Source organism: Phlebotomus papatasi, chromosome 1 (assembly GCF_024763615.1).
Source record: "Phlebotomus papatasi isolate M1 chromosome 1, Ppap_2.1, whole genome shotgun sequence".
NCBI lineage: Eukaryota > Metazoa > Arthropoda > Insecta > Diptera > Psychodidae > Phlebotomus > Phlebotomus papatasi.
In genome coordinates this window covers 87,659,130-87,679,827 of record NC_077222.1, presented here as the reverse complement: position 1 = coordinate 87,679,827, position 20,698 = coordinate 87,659,130, and the positions used below count along the sequence as shown (strand labels likewise).

General features: G+C 33.4%; 1 protein-coding gene across 2 annotated transcripts in view; it reads right to left on the bottom strand.

The window, feature by feature from the left end:
- LOC129797953 (zwei Ig domain protein zig-8-like) overlaps positions 1 to 20,698 on the bottom strand; it is a 163,621-nt gene that overhangs the window by 127,065 nt on the left and 15,858 nt on the right. For both annotated transcript variants that reach the window (XM_055840849.1, XM_055840848.1), the window contains exon 2: positions 6,945 to 7,449. In XM_055840849.1, coding sequence (XP_055696824.1) covers positions 6,945 to 7,014 — 70 coding nt within the window. In that variant the 5' untranslated portion in view covers positions 7,015 to 7,449. The remainder of the gene's footprint in view (positions 1 to 6,944; positions 7,450 to 20,698) is intronic.

The window sequence follows — 20,698 nt, the reverse complement described above, 5'->3', positions numbered from 1 at the left end:
TGGAGCATTGAATTATTGATGGACGAGTTTGTGTCTCTTTTAGGACGAATGTTTTGCTCAAATCACATTCATTTGCTCCATAAATTAAATGGAATATCGTAGCTGTGAATTCGTGCGTTATCGAAGTGAAGTCTCGCAGGAAATTGAGCGGATAAAAATACTCAGACAGACTTACAAAAATACCCCATTGAAAGTTCCTATATAAGTAAATCGGGAGACTGAAGAAGAAAACAGCACAAATTTGTGCCAAAATATTAGGTTAATTTTCGGAATTTTGCGTAAGAGCGGGAAGATGGAAGTCTTCCAATAACACTTTGAATTTAATTGTTCCTGACGTTTTCCATTGGATGGAAAATCTTCCGGCGGAATTTCAATGGGAATCAATTAATTTGCCAAATTCACAAAGAATCCAATTTTGAGCACCATCTGCTCAAGAATTCCCGGGAATACCCGCAGAATTGGTCTGAGAGAACAATGATATAATATAATAGATTCTAATTGAATTTAATTAAAAATAGAAGGTCAATTAACATTATTTGATCCTCAGCTATTTTGGAAGGAAATACTGGAAGAAAATTTTATGGACTTTGTTGGTGATGCGGATCCCTTATTGTTTGGACTTAAAATTGATTAAAGGTGTTGAAGGTGTTTCTTTTAAGCATAGAAAACATCCTCAGAGGGGGTGCTAGTAAGGAGTTTTTGCGTATTGCATCTTTTAAAATGTATAGAGATACTAATTTACATTTAAAATTGTGTAAAATACTGGTTGAAAGGATTGAGAAGGAATGGCTACTAAACTCCGCACCTTCTAGCACCTAGCCAAATATCCCTGAGATACCCAAGCCCACATGCCCTTATATACACTAAGCCGTCTCTCGGCTAATCCTCAGGTATGTCAAGGTCAAGGCCCTAGACCTCCTACCGGTTAGAATCGGATAAGTTTAGTTCTTATGGCACAAGATAGGCTTAAAGTTTCTCTATACAACGTAGGGCGGACAGTTTGTCTGTGCCATAAAATTTATACGAGTCTACGAATAAGCCTAACCAATAGGGCGTTATAAGGACACAAGAAAGGCTTACTCACGGCTAAATTTCTCTAATTTATTATTAGCCAATGTTTTGAAAATTGTAACAAGGATTTGGTTATTAAGAGTAATGATGATTGTTATTTGAATTTTTTGAGACCTTCCAGAACTGGGCTAAATCTCTAGTCTGAATATGGCAACGTTTTCAGAAATAAGGAATTAAAATAGGTTATTAAAAAATTAGTAAAGATTAAATTTAATCATAATAAGTTTCATACGCTCATGTATCAATTTGTTATTTTGGTCTATGGAATTTTAATAAAAATAATTTAAAATACAAAAGTTTTCAAATTTCCTCATTGCAAATATTTTTCAAAGCTGAAATATAGATTTAAAAAAGTGAAATTTTGAAAAAAAAGAATTATTTAAGATTTTGATTTCTAGCGCAATTCTTGAAGTAAAGGGACATAAAGATACTTTTTTATGGTGTTTTGTTTTTGTGAAACCAGAACTAACTCATGCACGTAGATCCCTTATTATTCTCATTCCGGAAAGATTTGATCATCATTTAGAACTACAGGGACAAACTTGATCCGATCAAATAGAAACAAAATAAAAAGATTTTAACCAGTTTTTTGAGAAAAAAAATATTTATTTAAAATAAATTGCATCCTTGATGTCTCCCAAAACAAAAACATGCTTAGATTGAGCTGATCCTAACGATACACGGATTTAAAAGTAAATAATTAAAATAGAACAATGCTTAATTTCAGCATTTACATGAAACAACAAGAGCAAATTGAGATTTAAACTTGTTTCATTTCGGAAATTTATTAATTTTTCTTTTATAAGGAGTTCATCTATAAGACGATTACCCCATAAACTAAAATATTGTCGTTATTTTAATAATTTATAAATGTACGAAAACATGAGATGAGGTTCCAATCAAGAAAAGAAGCTTTGGCCAATAAAATAGGACATTAATTCGAAATTCCATATCTCAATGTTCTTTTAAAGAAATAATTGATTTGCAACACTCTTAAATGATAATTCTATTAAGAAGATTTAATTTTATAAAGCTCTGTTTATTAATTACTGAAAAAGTTTGAATACTTGTTGAACCAGGATCTGTTTGAAATAATTTTGAAGCAATTTTAGCGTTATTTTGAGAAAAAATTAAATTATAAATTATCAAATTAAATTATAAACCGGTATGTATAGATATAATAAAATTCAGTTAATTAAAAAAAAAACTTTGCAAACTGTCTGAGTTTGTCAGTATAATTCCATATCGCATGTGCTGCACGAGTGTTGAACAGGCAAACAAGTTTAAACTTCTAAACAGTTAAGGAAAAACTAATTTTGAGAGTGCAAATGCATGAAGTAGAGTTAGAGTATATTATGAATTCTCTTGCTCATTCATTTGCAGGCACATAAAAGCTTTTTTTATTGACACGTATTCATTCAATTCAGTATTATTTTCTCTTCAGAACAGTGACTAACTCTAAAAGATTACCCCTTGGATTACCCTCATCTCTGTTTTGTTCGGCGAATTTGAATTAAATAGTAAATCATCTGAACACATTTTCTCTGTGAAAAATACACTTTGGTAAGATGAATTTTCCCGGCTGTCTAAATTATTCAGAGGACAGAGAAAAATTTCCACCAAATCGCGAATTGATTGACCCTGGGAGTCAAAGGGCAAATTTCCATGGAGACATTCACCCTTTGTCGCCGGGGAGATGGATTACGCCAATTTTCGTGCGGTTATCCATTGTAGGGTCATAAAAGCCATTGGCAAAGGAGCTTCAGGACACGCCTAAGAAGCTCTCCGTCTCAGAAATAAAAGCACATGAAAGGAGTTTTTGTAGGAGGAGATTTATTGCCGATACAGTGTCGAGTGACTATGGAAGAATGTTCAAGATGCATTTTCAAATTGAAAGGATTCTGCATCCAAAGACATCTTTATTAAGAGGACTAAGTAGTGGAATGCTGATATAGCTCACTTCGATGCCACCGGTATTTATATTGCTTTAATTACGCGTAATTAATGGAAAATAAGAAATATTTTAACACTAAACCTACCGACCGTTTTTGGTCGTTTTTCCTAAAGGCCTCTACACATTGGGAGAAATTTTTGTCAAAAATAGCTTTTTTGAACGAAATTCCCTGCAGCGTTGTAGGGGGAAACGTCAAATTTCTGTCAAAAACGCAATTTTTGATGAAAATTGCATTTTTGACAGAATTTTGACGTTTCTGCCTACAGCACTGCAGCCAATTTCCTTCAAAAAAGCAATTTTTGACGAAAATTGTTCTCAATGTGTAGACACCTTAACGCGCTCGTTCAAAAGACAAGCCCCAGTAGGGTAGGATACCCAACAAATTTATCTTAGAAAAGAGTAAAAAATTAAAATTTAAACACTGAAAAATATATTACATGCATATTTTAAGAAAGTCACAAAATTTGATGGTGACATTGTACCGCTTAAGTATGTGTTGATTTTAAAAATATTGTAAACCGGTCAATTTGCCCGATCAAAACAAATTTATATCAATTTGATGCTTTTATTTTTACCAGTGAAGTTTAATGTTCTTATTCACAGTGAACAGACTGGGCTTTTCTACATGGTCATTGCTTTTTTACGCCTTCATTGCTTTATTACACGCGGTAAAAGTCTTCACAAGAATTGCAGCATAAAACCAATTTTTGCACTAATTTGATATTTTTTACGCCTTATGAGACAGTATTCTTTAAAAAGAAAATGATATATTAGTAAAATTTTCCGATTATAAGTACCTTGAACAAAGAGCAAAAGCAATTGACCGGTCAATTGCTTTTTGGTCTTTTCTCGAGGTATTTAGATTTGGCAAATTTTACTAATACATCATTTTCTTTTTAAAAAATATTGTCTCAGAGAACGGAAAAACATCAAATTTGTGCAAAAATTGGTTTGGTGCCGCAATTTTTTGAGTATCTTTTTCACATGTAGAAAAGCAATGACCATGTAGAAAAGCCCAGTCTGTTCTTTTATCTTTTAAGTGAGTATCTTGTAAGTGAGTTGCCTATAATCCGTAGATCTTATTCAGATCTTTCAAAAGAAATTATCTAATTTATTTGTATGCACATATTTGATAATTTTGACTAACTTTTTCAAATTAGGCAACAAACTTTTGACGCATGAAAAATGATCAACTTTTGGGAAACACTTATTTTTATACGAAATAAAATAATTTTTTTAAATACGTAAATATGATCTACAGATTACAAGAAACTCAATTGTAAAAAGAAGAATTTTAAAAATATCTTTTAAAAATATTTTTACCACCTAGTTTTTGGAACATTCATGAGGCAACAAACTTTTTATACCTACTGTACCATCAAGTTTTGGTTAATACTTTCGTTACAATCCAAAATCATCCAGAAATTTATAACAAAAACTATAATGAATAAGTTTCGACATTTGAGGTTATCAATAAAAACTATTTGGAATGTTTTCAATTGGTTAAGATTATAATCCAATAAAATATGCCTAATTAACAGAGGATTTAAGTTTATAATGAGAATGCTGTCTAATTCTTTGAATAATCAATAGGTTAAGTTATTAGAATTTTGGAGTATGTGAGGTTATGTGCAAATTAAAGACCTTTAACAGTTCTGGGCACTTTAAAAATCAGCTACTTGTCGTTTATTCCCTGTCTTATTTAATATGAAAATGAATGATTGAATTGAAATTATGCAAGATTTAGGCATTTGAGGTTATGTACATGATGTTTCTACAATTCTTGAATATTTACACAGGATCTAACAATTTGATAACGCTAGATATAGCTGCAATTTATAATAAACTTCTTGTGTGATTGGTCATAATGATAAAACGGATTAAAAGCGAAATAATACTGTATTTTTGAGGTTATGTACAAAGAATTCAACGACTTTACCTTCTTTATGAAAAGACTGGAATTATAAAATAATATAATAGCTGATAATTAAAAATAAACCGTTCGTCATATTTCAAATTTATAAAAAAACAATAAACTTTGTAAATAAATATTAGATATTATTTTTGAGGTTATGTATATTGTGTAAATAAAGTTTCTTTGACTTCTTCGTCTCTAGTGCGAAAATGTGCAGACCGATTTTTTTTATATATATATGGGCCAATCCATCTCAAGACGACCATAGGGGTACCCTTCATGGTCTTAGATGTTTTTGAATTTTACATATGTTAAAGTACACGATTAAATAATATACCCCTATTTTTTTTCGCCCAAAAAAAATCCTGGCCGAAGGCACATGGCGTCAAAGATGGCGTCTCGCGCTTCATTCGTCAATTGAGATTTTTGGCAAATATTTCAAAATGCTCTATCTCGCGAACGGGTTGAGATTTCTTCTTACTCTTTTTTTTATTTGAAAGATAATTTTATACTCTTTAAAACGATATACTAGTTTTCGTATTATCTGCTCAAGTTTTTTTGTAACCATCTTTTAAATTTTTTTTGAAAAAATTTAAAAATTAATTTTTTCTCAAAAACCCCATTCTCAAAAATTTTCATTTTTTTACTGTTGATCAGTAACATTGAGTACTACATTCCCTGAAAAGGCTAGCTTCCACTTTTGCGCTTATTTTTTTTTTAAATATTCAAATTTTTACAACATTTTCAAAAAAGAAAAAATACCAGTTAAACTCAAAATTTTCAGTTCAACTTTTCAGGGAATACAGTACTCCACATCCATAATACTTATAAACAGTTAAAAAATCAAAATTTTTCGATTTTCCGTTTTTGAAAAAAAAGTTTTTTTTTGATTTTCAAATAAAAATGCCTTTTATTGACAAATTTACAACTTTAAGATACATTTAACACACGTGTTAAAATGTTGATTTTTTTTAACTTAGAATTAAAATTTTTTTTTAATTTTTCAAAAAAAATCCAAAAATTTTCAAAAAAAATTTTTTTTGAGAAACTTAAAGAAAACAAAAAAACATAATTAGTACATTTACTAAATATGATTTAAAGCTTTATTTTTGTCAATAAAAGGCATTTTTATTTGAAAATCAAAAAAAAATTTTTTCAAAAACGGGAGATCGAAAATTTTTGATTTTTTAACTGTTTATAAGTATTGTGGAGTACTGTATTCCCTGAAAAATTGAACTCAAAATTTTGAGTTTAACTGGTATTTTTTCTTTTTTGAAAATGTTGTAAAAATTTGAATATTTTTTTAAAAAAATAAGCGCAAAAGTGGAAGCTCGCCTTTTCATGGAATGTAGTACTCAATGTTACTGATCAACAGTAAAAAAATGAAAATTTTTGAGAATGGGGTTTTTGAGAAAAATTAATTTTTAAATTTTTTCAAAAAAAAATTTAAAAGATAGTTACAAAAAAACTTGAGCAGATAATACGAAAACTAGTATATCGTTTTAAAGAGTATAAAATTATCTTTCAAATAAAAAAAAGAGTAAGAAGAGATCTCAACCCGTTCGCGAGATAGAGCATTTTGAAATATTTGCCAAAAATCTCAATTGACGAATGAAGCGCGAGACGCCATCTTTGACGCCATGTGTCTCCGGCCAAGAATTTTTTTTTGGCGAAAAAAAAATAGGGATATATTATTTTATCGTGTACTTTAACATATGTAAAATTCAAAAACATCTAAGACCATGAACCCGCGATTTGCGATTTTCTCGGTCGTCTTGAGATGGATCGGCCCATATTCTTCTTAATATTAATTTTTTACCTCATTTTCAGACAGAGTAATTTAATAGCACTGATCAAGTGGTTGAAATGGGAAGTGTGAGACATTTCCTCAAGTGCTACTCGGGATATATCTCAAGAACTACTTCTTGTGTGATTTTTCTTCAATTTTTCTCCCATTCTTTGTTTGATTTGGATTAGTTTGGCACAGATGAGGGATTTACATACCTGTATTGAATGCCAGGAGCAGCAGCCCAAGAACACATGGCGCCATCGTGGGCGCCACTCCGTTCACCATTTGAGGATGATAGTGGGGTGCTTGGTGGTTGTGGAAGGAAGATGTGGCAGTTTCTAGCAAGACTCGAGTGCTTCGAACTGAGTGCAAATGGATTTCACCGTACAATACATTTTCCGGTCACTTATTTTCATATTTTATCTTTACAATGCTTCAGCCCAATCACAGCACATCACAGTATCGATTTTATCACCTCATCTCTCACACCTGGAAAACTTCTTCACTCTCAAGCTTTGGATTTGAATTCACCGGCACTTTCTTGTGTTCCTTTAACTTCCAGCTTTGTTCTTCACTTTCGTCTTCGTTTCTTTTTTTTTTTACTTGTTCCAACAGAAACTTTTCAGCTGAGCTTTGTGCCTTTGGCCAATTCACCAAAGCTTTTTCATCAATTCCGTGAGACGAAAGTTATACCACTCTTTCACAATTGTGATGAATTTCCTGCAATTGAGCAAAGTGTACAAATTTAATGAGTTGAGAAAATGGTTTGAGAAGAAAGTTGAAGTAAGACAGCACATTTCATGTAATTTTAAGAAGATTATTTTTCCACCCACGCTCATACTCTCTAAACATCAAGTGATAAAAATGTTTCAATTTTTCAAAAGCAATTGCTCTTTACTTGTTACAAGGGGCTTGTTGCTGGGAAAAAGACTGCAATTCGCTGAAGATTCCATTTAGAAGCGAATATTTTCCAAAAATAATTTTAGATATTAAAAATTAAAATAAAAACATTTTCCTGTGTTTGTAGTCTCAAGGCATTCGTGTTTAGTAATACCTTAAATTTCCAGAAAAGAGCTGTGGATGAAATCCACAAGGAACATAGAAAAAACTGAATTAAGGTGGCGCGCTTCCCCCTACATTTCCATAAGTAGAAAAGAATATTTTTCAAAATATTCTTTATTCTTGTCAAAATAAAGCGTTTTTTTTCATACCAGGAAGTACTTTATATATTTTTTACTATACTTCCACATTAGGGGATATTGGGGCAAAAAGTTGCAAATAGAAAATTACAATAATTCCATATCTTCCAAAATAAAAAAAAGGTAGCAGCTTAGATTTTTTTCATAGATAGCTCCATAAACTTTCTTCAATGTGGTAAGTTTCTAAGGATTCGAACAAGAAATTTAGAAAATAAATTTAGCCCTGTTTTTGAAATATTTTCCTTACAGCTGACATCAATTTTTACTTATATATTTTTCAATATCGATACACTGGTGAATATATCCTAAATGATCTGGATTCTTTGATTACGAAGCCCCTATGCATTTTTTTCATTTTCTAAAGATTTTTTTCTCTAGAAATTCATTTATTAAAAATCACCACTTGGGCTAAAAAAAATTAATAAAATGTATGGGGCAAAGAGTAACAAAAACCTAAGCAATTTCTATTGTCTCACGACGAAAAGAAACGTCATTGGCATGTCGTCGGTTGCGGCTACCTCTGTCGTATTTGCATTTGTTTTGTATCTGCATTCGGAGCAACTACAATACAGACGTCCCCTCTTGCGTGAATTGCTGACACAAAAGAAATGCAGATACGACAGAGGTAGCCGCAACCGACGATGTGTCTCCGCTTGTTGTTGTAGCTAGTCATGGTGATGAAGAGCCGAAAAAAATTAATAATACTCACGGCCCAGAGTATATGTACTCTGGAGGATAAAAATTCTGACTAGTTTGACTGAATTGAAGATATTTAGTTTAAAAAGAATACAAAACAATTCTTTCTATTATTTTTCTGTTTTGTTTTTATAGTGGCACTTAAGTGACATTTACGCAGCAAATCTGCCGAAGAGTTGCCGAGCAAATGTCACTTAAGTGCCAAAAACAAAACAGAAAAATAATAGAAAGAATTGTTTTGTATTCTTTTTAAACTTAATATCTTCAATTCAGTCAACCTCGTCAGAATTTTTATCCTCCAGAGTACATTACACACTGGGCCGTGAGTATTATTAATTTTTTCGGCTCTTTTGCCGATTTTCGGCAACTCGCATATTTTGCTATTTTCGACTTTTCAGAATGGTTTAATAGAATTTTCTTGCCAAAAATAGCCTTTGGAAAATAACTTAAAAGGCGCTTTTCTCGTTTCGATAGAGGAAACGCTGTTAGACAAAGGTAGAGGTATTCTTAAATTTACGGGAACCCGTATTAAAACGTGCCAAAATGTGATAATTTTACCCCATGCTTGATACTATTTGCCCCAGCATTTTTGAGAATCTTCACAAAATTACCATTTAAAAAACGACTCAATAAAAGTAATTCCTTACAAAATAGCTCGTAAAAAAAATAAAATATTCATTTTGTGACTTAATGCCCCAGTCTCCCCTAACATGTTATGTTATTTATCGTTCTAAATCACAAATATGTATTGTCGAGTTTCGCACATGGAGTTTTTATAGGTTTAAGAATTTGTAAATTCAAGTAGTGGCATGACGTCATTTCATTTTATTTTGTTTAATTTTATTTAAGAATTTTCATCTTTGCTGCAGTTTCCTTTAGCCCCGAATTTCTGTTTATGACTTTTCACTGGAATATTTTTTAACATGAAGTGTGGTTGTTTTGGATTTTGATGTATCTGGGGTGAAGTTCTTCGGGTTAGCATGATTTTATAAATTTAAGACTTTAGGATAAAGAAAATATTGTATGGGAAATATATTTTAAATTTTTAAATAGCTAATGCCAAGAAAAATACTTAAACTTAGCTTGATCGAACATCGTTCGTAAACGGTGAAAAAGTGAGTCTTGAAAAATCCAGATTATCTCGAATTACCCCACCTTCTTTTATCCGATTGATAAATACGAGGAACTCTGAATATTATTTAATTGCTTCTAAATTTTTTGGTTTTTCATTTATATTTTCGTGGTTAAATTCACATTTTCCAGAAAGACAAGAAAATTTTCAATTAGCTTTACGCCCCCATTTTTTCCATAACTCACGGGTTTTTTTCCTCTTAGACTTGTCGTGTACGGAAAATTACTGTCCATCTTCTAATAAAATGAGCTCATTACTGCGAAGGCAGAGAGAAAGTTACAGAGGAAATATTCATTGTTGAGAAGGGACAATTTTAATTTTGACAATGCTCCTGGAGCAAAGTCAGAAAATATGTTCCCATCTTCCTCCTTGAGACACAATCATCCCATTAATCTCAACTCTATGGGCCAGATTGTCCCTTGAAGAAGCCATGCCAGAGAGCTTTTTTGCCCAGGAAACGGAAAAAGTTCCTCACCCGCACAGAGTTGCACAAATGAAAACCACGGTGAAAATCCAACGACAAAAACAATTATTCACACGGAATATTATTTATGTTGATCTTGAGACTCTTTGCCACCCTCACCAAGTTGACATTGTCACCCGCACCAGGATTTTTTTTTTTGTTACATCCATGTTCCTGGGGAAAGAGGAAATGTGAGCACAATTTAATTTTGCCACACAAGAGTCAACAACACCTGCTCTCGGCCACAATGAAAGCGTTGATTGTGCATTAACATAATCAACTTGAAAGCTCACTTTTTCCCCATCTTCAACTTTTGCTTCTCTTGCGAATTAGGAGATAAAGTTTTGGGAGAGACTTCCTACAACATATTTGACACTATACAACATCCTCTACAATGTGTTATTTTATTTTTCATTTTTTTCTCATCCAATTTTGCTGCCTTTTATGAACCATTCGGAGTATATTTTGGGCCAGAATTTACACGAATGCTTTCACAGGGAGAGCTTTTTTGGGATGAGGAGTGGCAACAGAGAGCTTGGGAGACACGGAAAAGGTAAAAGAACTTTGTGGCAATTTGGGTTTCTTTTGTCAACAAATTGTTCCACATTCTTACATGCTTTTCGCACCATTAAACGACACTCGAGAGAATTGCAACTTTTCAGTTACATCATCTTAACATTTTACGTGTGACACAAATCGTGGAGGTATTTTTGGCATAAAGTTGCTCCCAAAAGAGCCTCCAAATTGTCCTTTACAGTTTAACTGATAGTTTGAGTAGGATATTTTCCTAGATATTTATGTAGATACTTTTCTTGAGTTTTATCTTGATGAAAAAGTTACATGAACTTTTGCAGATATTCTATGGAAAGTGCAAGGCATATTTTCAGGATCCTGTGACCATATGTTCACCCATTGCTTTATAATTTATAAAATCATTCTGTACTAATTGTGGAAAGTGTCTCCAGATTTTTTTATGTTGTGCCCCTCCCCCATCTTGTAATTATTAAATCGATTAAATCATAAAAATTTGCTAAATATTGCATGAGATTCTTTGGTAGGAAAAAGCTTTCAAACCTCGTATTTTTCTTAAATTTTTTTAATAAAACTGACACATTTTTCAAAAAATGTGTAACTTAAGACTGGCTCTGGACAGTGGGACCTCGATAGAGTCAATCTCCAATAGAGTCAACAGCTATTTTTTTACTCTACGGACTCCGATAGAGTCAACTTTTCTTTTATTATTTTACTAATAATATTATATGATTTTATTATAATTTTTTTTCGAAATTTAAACCAGTGTTTTTGTGTATCAATGTAACGTTTCTAACACAAAAAAAAACATTTATGTTAGTATACATGGTAATATTATGATAAAATTCGTATATTAACCGTGTAATCATTTTCCAACAAAATTATTTTCTTTTTGTCATTTTAAGCGTTTTAAACGATCGAAATCGAAAGTTCTTTTTTCTTAAGAATTTTTGATCGCAGTGTAAGGAATTTTGAGCCATCAATAATTTAGAAGTGAATAATATTATAAACTCGAATTACAAAAGGAAAAACGTGCGGGATGCTAGATTTTTTGAATATAACGTAGTGAAGAAACTTTTTCTAAATTTATTCAAACTTTTTAAAGAACCCAAACTTGTTGTCTTAAATCTTTAAGACACCATTTCCTTATCTAAACATCGTGAGTAGATCTCAATATTACCACATGGAGAGAAATTTATACTTAAGATATTCATTAAAAATAAAAACATTTTGTAAAATCGTTCATGTATTATTTATGGGATAATTAAATAAAATATTCTATTAATGTGTTAAATTTATCAGTAATCTAATTCAAACATAAAATAATATCCCTTTCTATCAAAATTTCACATTTTAATTAATTTTTTCGGACTCCAACAGAGTCAACAGGCCAGGAAATAATTAATTGACCCTATCGAGGTTCCACTGTATTACCATAAATAGGTCAGATTCATCAAAAGAATATTGAAAGTGTTCGAAGCTAAATTGTGTACGAAACCTGAAATCTTTCACCAAATATGATCTATAGGAGGAAGTGGGGCACCTTTGAAACTGGGGTACCTTTAAAATTGGGATTTTTCTCCTATGTTTAAGTGGAACTGAGCGATATCATTATGTAATTTAGTTTCCCAGTCTGTTTGTGCAGCTAAATTATATCACAATAATGCTCCATTTTATTTAAAAATAGATGAAAAATCCTAATTTCAAAGGTACCCCAGTTTCAAAGTTGCCCCACTTCCCCCTAATCTTGCAAAATTTTGTGTCCACCGATCTCGCTCAAACTTTTCTAAATTAATTTTTAAATTTCCTTGAATATGTATAAATCAGTGGCTAAAAGCTTCCCCATCTGTTAATTAAATATCTAAAATATTATGACTCTTAAACAACTGTTAAGGTTAATATTAGTTGTACAAAATTATTCGAAATATTATAGTCTATATTTTACCCCTGTTAATTTTCTATCAGATTCAAGTCGCAGATATTTGACTTTAATTCTAAAATACATATGTGTTCGAATGAAAATTTATAGCATTCAATAGAATGAATCACATTAAATTAGAAAATAGAATGAATTTTATTTTATTCAACTAAATTTCTTAAACTCTGCTCTGTTTAATTAAGATTGTAACACATATCTTTATAGAAAGAAAACAAACAATTTCTTATAAAGGTATATTGCACTATAATTGGACTCAAATCCGAATTTGAAAACGTTTCGATTTAGCTCACATTAAGAATCTCAACTACAATAAGTTGATTCAAGCTTAACACAATTTTTGTTTAATTATTAAAATTTATAAAAACATCATATTCTGTTTGTAAATTATTCAAAAACACCATTTTGCGTAAAATAATTATTTTTATTAAATATTTGACAGCTCCAATATTTGCAGCAGAATTTTATGCAGTTCAGACAATAAAAATTAAATTTGATTAGCACATATTTTATTAACGGACAATGACAATTTCCCGTTTAAATAAATAATAGCAAAGGGTAAATGTAAATTTACTAATTATTTTAGCAACGAAGTCACAATAAGTAGGCAATTTATTACTAACTTTTAACTATTAATTATTTTTTAATTTGCGAAATTGTTTAAGTACTATAAGAATTCATAATTTGAGGAAGTATACCCATCATGACTCTCTAGTTCCAGCCTTTATCTTATTTGTAAATCAATTTCTTCTATTATTTTTGTTTAATACCTTATCATAAATGGCAAGTAATTGAACTACTGTACAAAAATTGTGAATAAAATGTGCGAATTTGACAAAAAATACTTATTAAATTGATGATGATCAATTCATGATTTATTTAGATTTCTGACCAAAATGTAATATTCTACTAACCAAAAGGCTAATTCACTGCCACCCTTATTATGCAAAATTCAATTTAATTTAAGGTGGATTTAATTTGTATTAAAAAAATCTACTGGTGCTTGTTAATTTTGTTAAATGGTGGGTATTTATTATATTTATAAAGGACATAAAGTTCATCTCAAGGTTGAACTTACAAAAGAAATCTTAAAAAGCCCGAAGTAAATATTAGGTGAGATTCTTAACAATCTCACCTACTATAATCCTAACAAAATTTCATGTCCTCCGATCGCGCTCAAACTTGGCCAAAATGTGTTTCGCCACTTCCTGATCACGAATATATGGGGGGCTAAGTTACGTTCCCGGCCGGCCGGCCGGCCGGCCGCTCTTTGGAGCTTAATAGCTCCTAAACTAAAAAAGATATCGACTTGCGATTTTCGGCAAAGGTTAAATATCGTATGAAAATTGCAACATGGTGCATTGACCCCCCACCCCCCACCCCTCCTTCCGCCATTTTGAAGACCCCCCTTTTTTTGTTTTCTCAATAGCTCCGGCCCTATGGCATCGAGCGGGCTCAAATTTTAGTATGTTATAGCTGGACCTTAGAGCTTTCCATCAATACCAAACTTAAGGTCCCCCGACCCCCCTGACCCGAGCTATAAGGGTCCAAAAAAATTTTCTTAAAATGGCCATAACTCCGGTTCTAATTGTCAGAATTTAAAAAGTGAGGGCTTTTTGGAAAGCTCTCGTGAAATGCCACTTCCTCTTCTAACATCGCAAGTTCATAAAACCACCGCTAGGGGCGCTATTATTAAAAAGAAAATTTTTAAATCTTAAAAGTTAAATAACTCAAAAATTCCTTATGCAATCGGGCTGAAATTTTAGTATGTTGTAGCCGTTGATTATACCTATCAAACAAAAAAAACCTTAAGTCGATCCATAACCCCTGACCCGAGCTATAAGGGGTCAAAGTTCGAACATTGACCGGCCTCTATCTCCGGTTCTAATTAACATATCGACATAAATTTTACCTTTTTGGTTTCGTCTCGATGAGCACTTTCAGATGGAAGTTCAAAAAGTCACTACAGGTGGCGCTGTGATAGCGTCAAAATTCATCGAAATTCAAAGTCACTTTTCTCAAAAACGGCATTGTGCAAGTTAATGAAATTTTAGTATGTTGTAGTCCAGTCTAGGACGTTTCCAAAATGGTGCGTATGTGCGCTGTGGTTTCAATAGAACCGGAGATATGAGGGGTCAAAGTTCACAAAATTTAAAAAATCATATCTCCGGTTCTATGTGACCGATTTTGATGAATGAGGGCTTAAACGAAAGATCTCACCAAATACTACAACTTTCTAGAATATTTGAACTTCGTGGGACCAACACCAGGGGCGCCACAGTCAAAAAACGAATTTCAATATCACATAACCTCAATTATCTCGACTGTCGCTGAACCGATTTTGATGATTACTTCGACATAATTGTAGAGGACATTTGTCTCTACATTTCGTCCATACATCATTTTCCGGTCAGACTACGCTATCACTCCGATTTTGCCGTTTAAGTGTGAAAAAATTGATTTTTCCAATAATAACGCTTTGAAATCACTTAGATGCCAATTTGACTGCCTCTACTCCACCAAGACACTTAAAATAGGGTTTTAAATGGAAAGTCCCACAGAATACAACAATTCTTTGATATAGTTGAAGTTCAACAAATGACTACTTGGGGCACTCTGGATGAAAAAACGAGTTAAGAAACAAAAAACCTCGCTTCTCTTGGCTTCTGAGTAATCGATGAGTTCAAGTTCTACGGGAAAATTATAGAGAACATTCTGGTCTACATTTCACCCATATAACACTTTTCTGTCGGTTCATCCAAATCCTTGATATTTTGGTTTAAATACAAAATTTGTATAATTTCACGAATTTTATTCAAGATAACTGAATGGCGTCTCCCAACTTCAGCTCTAAATCGAATTTGCATGCACTCCGAGTTAGCTCACGTTAAGAATCTCACCTACATAAGCCGGTTAGGATTATCTGTCCCTTTCATATTATTTAGCTTCAAATTCTTTGGATGGAAAAACAAGTGTTAGTCCTGATGAGGTTCACCTAAATAATATGACAAGTTCTAGAGGCCAAATTGGACCCTAAAGATGTCACTTATCATACAACTTCCTCGAAGTGAACAGTGCGCTGTCTGCGATGAATGATGTCCACTTATTGAACGCTTATACCTGACGATTAACATTTAGCCAAATGACTTAACCGTCCAAAGCGATGTCGGCCAAAATACATAAAACCAAAATCTCGAAATCCTAAATCCCGAACACCAAATTCTCGAAAAGCCAAAATCCATTGGCGTCTACACACTACTAGTAGAATTTTTTTAAAAAATGTCTTTTTTTTAAATTCTGACGTTTCTGCGTACAATGATAGGGGAAATTTTCTTTAAAGACGACATTTTTAAAAAAAAAAATCTACTAATGTGTAGACGCCAGAGACAAAATCTCGAATGGGTCAAAACCCTAAAAGTCAAAACCCGAAATTCAAAATCCCGAACAGCAAAATCCCGAAAAGCCACAATTCGGAAAGTTAAAATCTCCAAAGCCAATATCCTGCACACCAAAATCTTGAAATGGAAAAATCCAAAAGAGACAAAATCCCTAATGGTTCAAAATCCGGAAAACCAAAATCTCGTAAAGCCGAAGCCCCAATTTTAGCTTTTGGGATTTTAAATTACCGGGATTTCAAACCATTCGGGATTTTGATTTTTAAGCTTTTGGCATTCGGGATTTTGATCCTTTTGGGAGTTTGAATTTTGGAATTTAATATTTGAGATTTTGGCGTTTGAAATTTTAGTCTTTTCGGGATTTGCCATTCGGGATTCTGGATTTTTGGTATTTTGGATTTTCGAGATTGTGGCTCCCTGGATTTCGACCCATTCGGTATTTCTGGATTTTCGCTTTTATGATTGTAGCGTTAAAGATTTCAGCCTCTACGGGATTTGTCATTCGGGATTTTGGCTTTCTGAATTTCGACCCACTCGAGATTTTGGCACTATTGGTACTTAGGTTTTCGGGATTTTGGGTTTTGAAATTTTAATCTAAGTCCCCTTCTTAGGCAAGATGACTTCAAAATTTTTGGTTTAGGATTAGATTAAAAAAACTTCTACTAGATTTTAAAAAAATCTGGAAATATTTTGTAATTAAGGATATCGAGACTTACGGAACTAGACAAACCTCCAGTCTAAAACCTATATAACAAAATCTTCAGCAGCCTTTAGAACCCGCCTAACGATGAGGGTTTGATCATGTCATAAGTATATTACACACCACCCTGGCATGTGGCCTATAGAGTTGAAGTTAAAGCGTACTTTTACGTGCAAGCACGTATGGGAATTTCTCTGCTTTTGCAACCGTTACGCGAAATAACTTAAAAGTTGGGCCTGTTCCTCTTTTGGAAATTACTGATCCCTGTGGAGGGATAAATATACTAGATTTTTGTCTAAATAAATTTTCTCTAACGGCTCTGCGAGCAGAGTAAAGGAGCTCGCTTCAAATAGCTGCATATGAAAAAGAGAATTTGCCATATCACAGTATGAATGAGTGGCATAGTGGGTTCGGTCAGCGAATGAATTAACAATCTTTGTATGGTCCGTGCGCTCTACACAAGGTTGTGCTATTTTATCAAAATGTCAGACTCACAAAATTAAATTAAAATATTTACACTAATTATCCTAATCTCTAAAATGTATTTATTTATTTTTAATTAAATATGTTGATTTTAATTCTTTTCATTTTGTAAATTTTTAAATTTGTACCAAAGTGAAAACCTTCAAAAGCATTTGAATGTGTTTTAATGTTTCCACAATCCTATACGCTTTGAAAATAAAATTCTTATTACCATCACAATTCTTCCACAAACATGACACTGTCATGTATTCTGTGTTTTTAATAGTTGGACAGAAGCTCTTAAATCCTCGAAAATATTTCACAAACTTTTGTGCAAAACTAGCAAATATATTCTAGGAATATAAAGTGCTGCAAAAAAAATAAATAAATTTTGAAGCTTAACTCTAACTAAGCGAATCTCTTTGCTTTTTCCACAGTTAGGAGTTGATATAAAAATACATACAATGACGTAAGATTAAAACTCTGGCTGTTTGCTGCTTTTAGGGTGGATGAGGAAAAAGAAAACAGCAAAAAGAGTGAAAGCTGGGAAAATGAATTTTCACTATGATTAAAAATAATTTTTCACCCGGAGGAAAAATATTTTTTCGAGAAGAAAAAACATTGAAGGAAAAATCTGCTGCTTGCTGGCATATTTTTTTCTGCTGTATGCACTAAAGGAGTTAAGGCTCTGCAGGTGCAGTGAAAAATGGGGCTAGGCTGGAAAATATAGTAGTGTGGTGTGAAAGGAAAATCCATGGCTAGGAGATCCTCGAGACGCGCGTGACAAATCAATAATTGAAGCGTGAAAAGAGTGGCTTCGAGCTTCAAAAAGCTCTAACCATGTGAAAAGTGCATTCAATATATCACTCACAGCCACTCACGAGTGTCGAAGAAGTGCCTTTCCATGCATATGCAGCAGCCCCAACTTGCTGCAAATTCACATCATTGACCAAACTCTACATCCCACAGCCCATCCACCCACTCCCATAAGGCTTTTTTTTGCTTCCATGTCACTTTCCAGGAACATGGAGATGGGATTGAGTGATATTGAGAGTCCTGAATTTGGCAAGAGGTAAAGCCCCAGAAAAAGCTTCTCTCACTCTTCCAATAAATTACATGGACTCTAGGATGTTAAGGCTCAAAATGCTGCAGAAAGAGGAAATGAGGCTCTAAAAATTTTCCCTCTTTATCTCACTTTATGCAGAAAGTCATCTCATGGTCTGCCCATGCTTCATATGGCCCCTATCTCTATTGAGAGATAGGAACTCGATGGGTGGATGAGAAGATGAAAGCCACAGTCCAACGATCGCAATTTATTTCATCTTCCTGGGCGATGTCTTGGGGGAGCTTCCCGGAGATAAAGACACTCGAGAAATGGGGAAGAAGTTGGAAGCCAAAGGATAGAAAACGAGATGATCCAGAGATGAATTATGGGAATTGAAGATGCACAAGCTGAATCATATTTTTGCAGCAGTGTGGAACTTGCTTAATCAAGGGGTTGTTCATCTTGAAAATTAGAGTTCTTCTGAAGAGATTTTGGAATATAATTTTATAGGGGAAAGCAGGGAGTGACATTAGCTCTGAAAAATGCGACCGGTTTCAGTGTAAACGATCTCCTGTTTTCGTACACATTTCACGATATATCTCCAAAACTACGTAGGTTTCCAATTTGGGGTTTTGAGTTGCCTATTCACTATTAAGTTGGTTTTTATTTTGTATTTATAGTTTTTGCTAATTCATTCTTCAACGACAGAAAGCCAGCTAACAAACTCAAAATTTTTTCGGCACGTTAGAAACGTATGGGAAACATAGGAAACGTCATTCCCCTGGGGGAAAGTATCCATGCTCGTACGATCCCTAGCTTTGTAATTACTATTTTTTCCTGTTTCTCAATAAATGTGATTCGTCGCACCTTTATTTTAAAAACCAGAGAATTGTGTCCAGTTTTTAAATCATTTTGCGGAGTCGCACTTATTCAGAAACACGGTTTAAAGTTATTCGACTTTTGGGGTCACCCGTGAGTTAAATCTCTATAGATCCCAGTCCTCACTGGACCTCACCTCTTATCGCACGCCGTGATTGTTGATCTTTTCACATAGGTGGCAAAAATTCCTAGACCTACACTGTACAACTCGAAAACAGACTGGAATGCCTTCCGGAATACCCTAGATCAGTGACATGAAATCGATCAATTCGGATATCGTGAGGGACATGGAAATATTGAGCAGGTGCACAGACTTGTGAACGAAATGCATCACGGCTTCCAGAGACAACAATACTGCTCCACGACCTTTGTTAATACGAGCCAAGCCTTTGACAAAATCTGGTATGAAGGTCTATCATACAAACTGATAAAATCCTGCGAGCAAGCTGTGCTTCAATCTTAATATCCAGATACAGATAGAACTTTCTACGTCAGACATGGCAGTACTCAATCAGATTTGCTTCCTGTATCCTCTGGCGTCCCACAGGGCAGTTTATTGGGACCTCTGTTATATCTGCTATACACTGATTGGACACTACTTCCGACCTCCCAACGCCGGATTCCGTCTTTGTAGGCACCTAGATGGACGACACGGTTCTCATGCTAATTGGAGACACAGCGAAGATAGCGTCATAAATGCTTAAGGAAGCAATCACTGAACTAGAGAAGTGGTTCTCCATGTGGCAGATTAAAATGAAACGAAGTCTGTGGATGTTACCTTCACACTGAGACGTGGTAACTGTCCTCCAATTAGGCTGAATAGCACCAAGACCCCAAAAGTGACGGGACCAAATATTTAGGAATTCATCTAGAAAGGCATCTCACTTGGAGAACGCACATAATGGCTAAAAGAAAACTGCCGAGTCTTATGACCTCTACACATTGGGAATAATTTTCGTCAAAAATTGCTTTTCTGAAAGAAATCGTCTGCGCTGCTGTAGGCGGAAACGCCAAAATTCTGTCAAAAATGCAATTTTTGACGAAAATTGCTCCCAAAGTGTAGAGGCCTTTACCGTGATATCACACTCGAAAGTTTCACATTAAAATTTTAATGTGATTCATATTTATTGTTGCTGATATGTGTCCTAATGTGCAATTTTCGTCAAGAGCTTTTAGAAATCGATTCATTTTGTGATAAAAAGTGGACTCGACTCACAAAAATTGCTTAGAATAGATTAAAATAGTATAAATTCAGTTGATAATTAATGAGCAAATTAATGAGAATTGAGCAAATTTATGAGCAAAATTTTATGAACTTGCTCATTAAATTTTGATCAGATACTACTTTATTGCAGCCATTCTGGTAGTTTCTGCGCCACAATTTTCTCACCAATTTATTCGTGATTAAATTGTGATAAAAAGTAGTGCTAATACCTACTATTTATCGCGCACTAGATTGCACTAAAGATAGGTGCAGAGGATAAGTAAGAAAAAAGATCAACAAAAATGTGTTCGAACTACATTTTATATT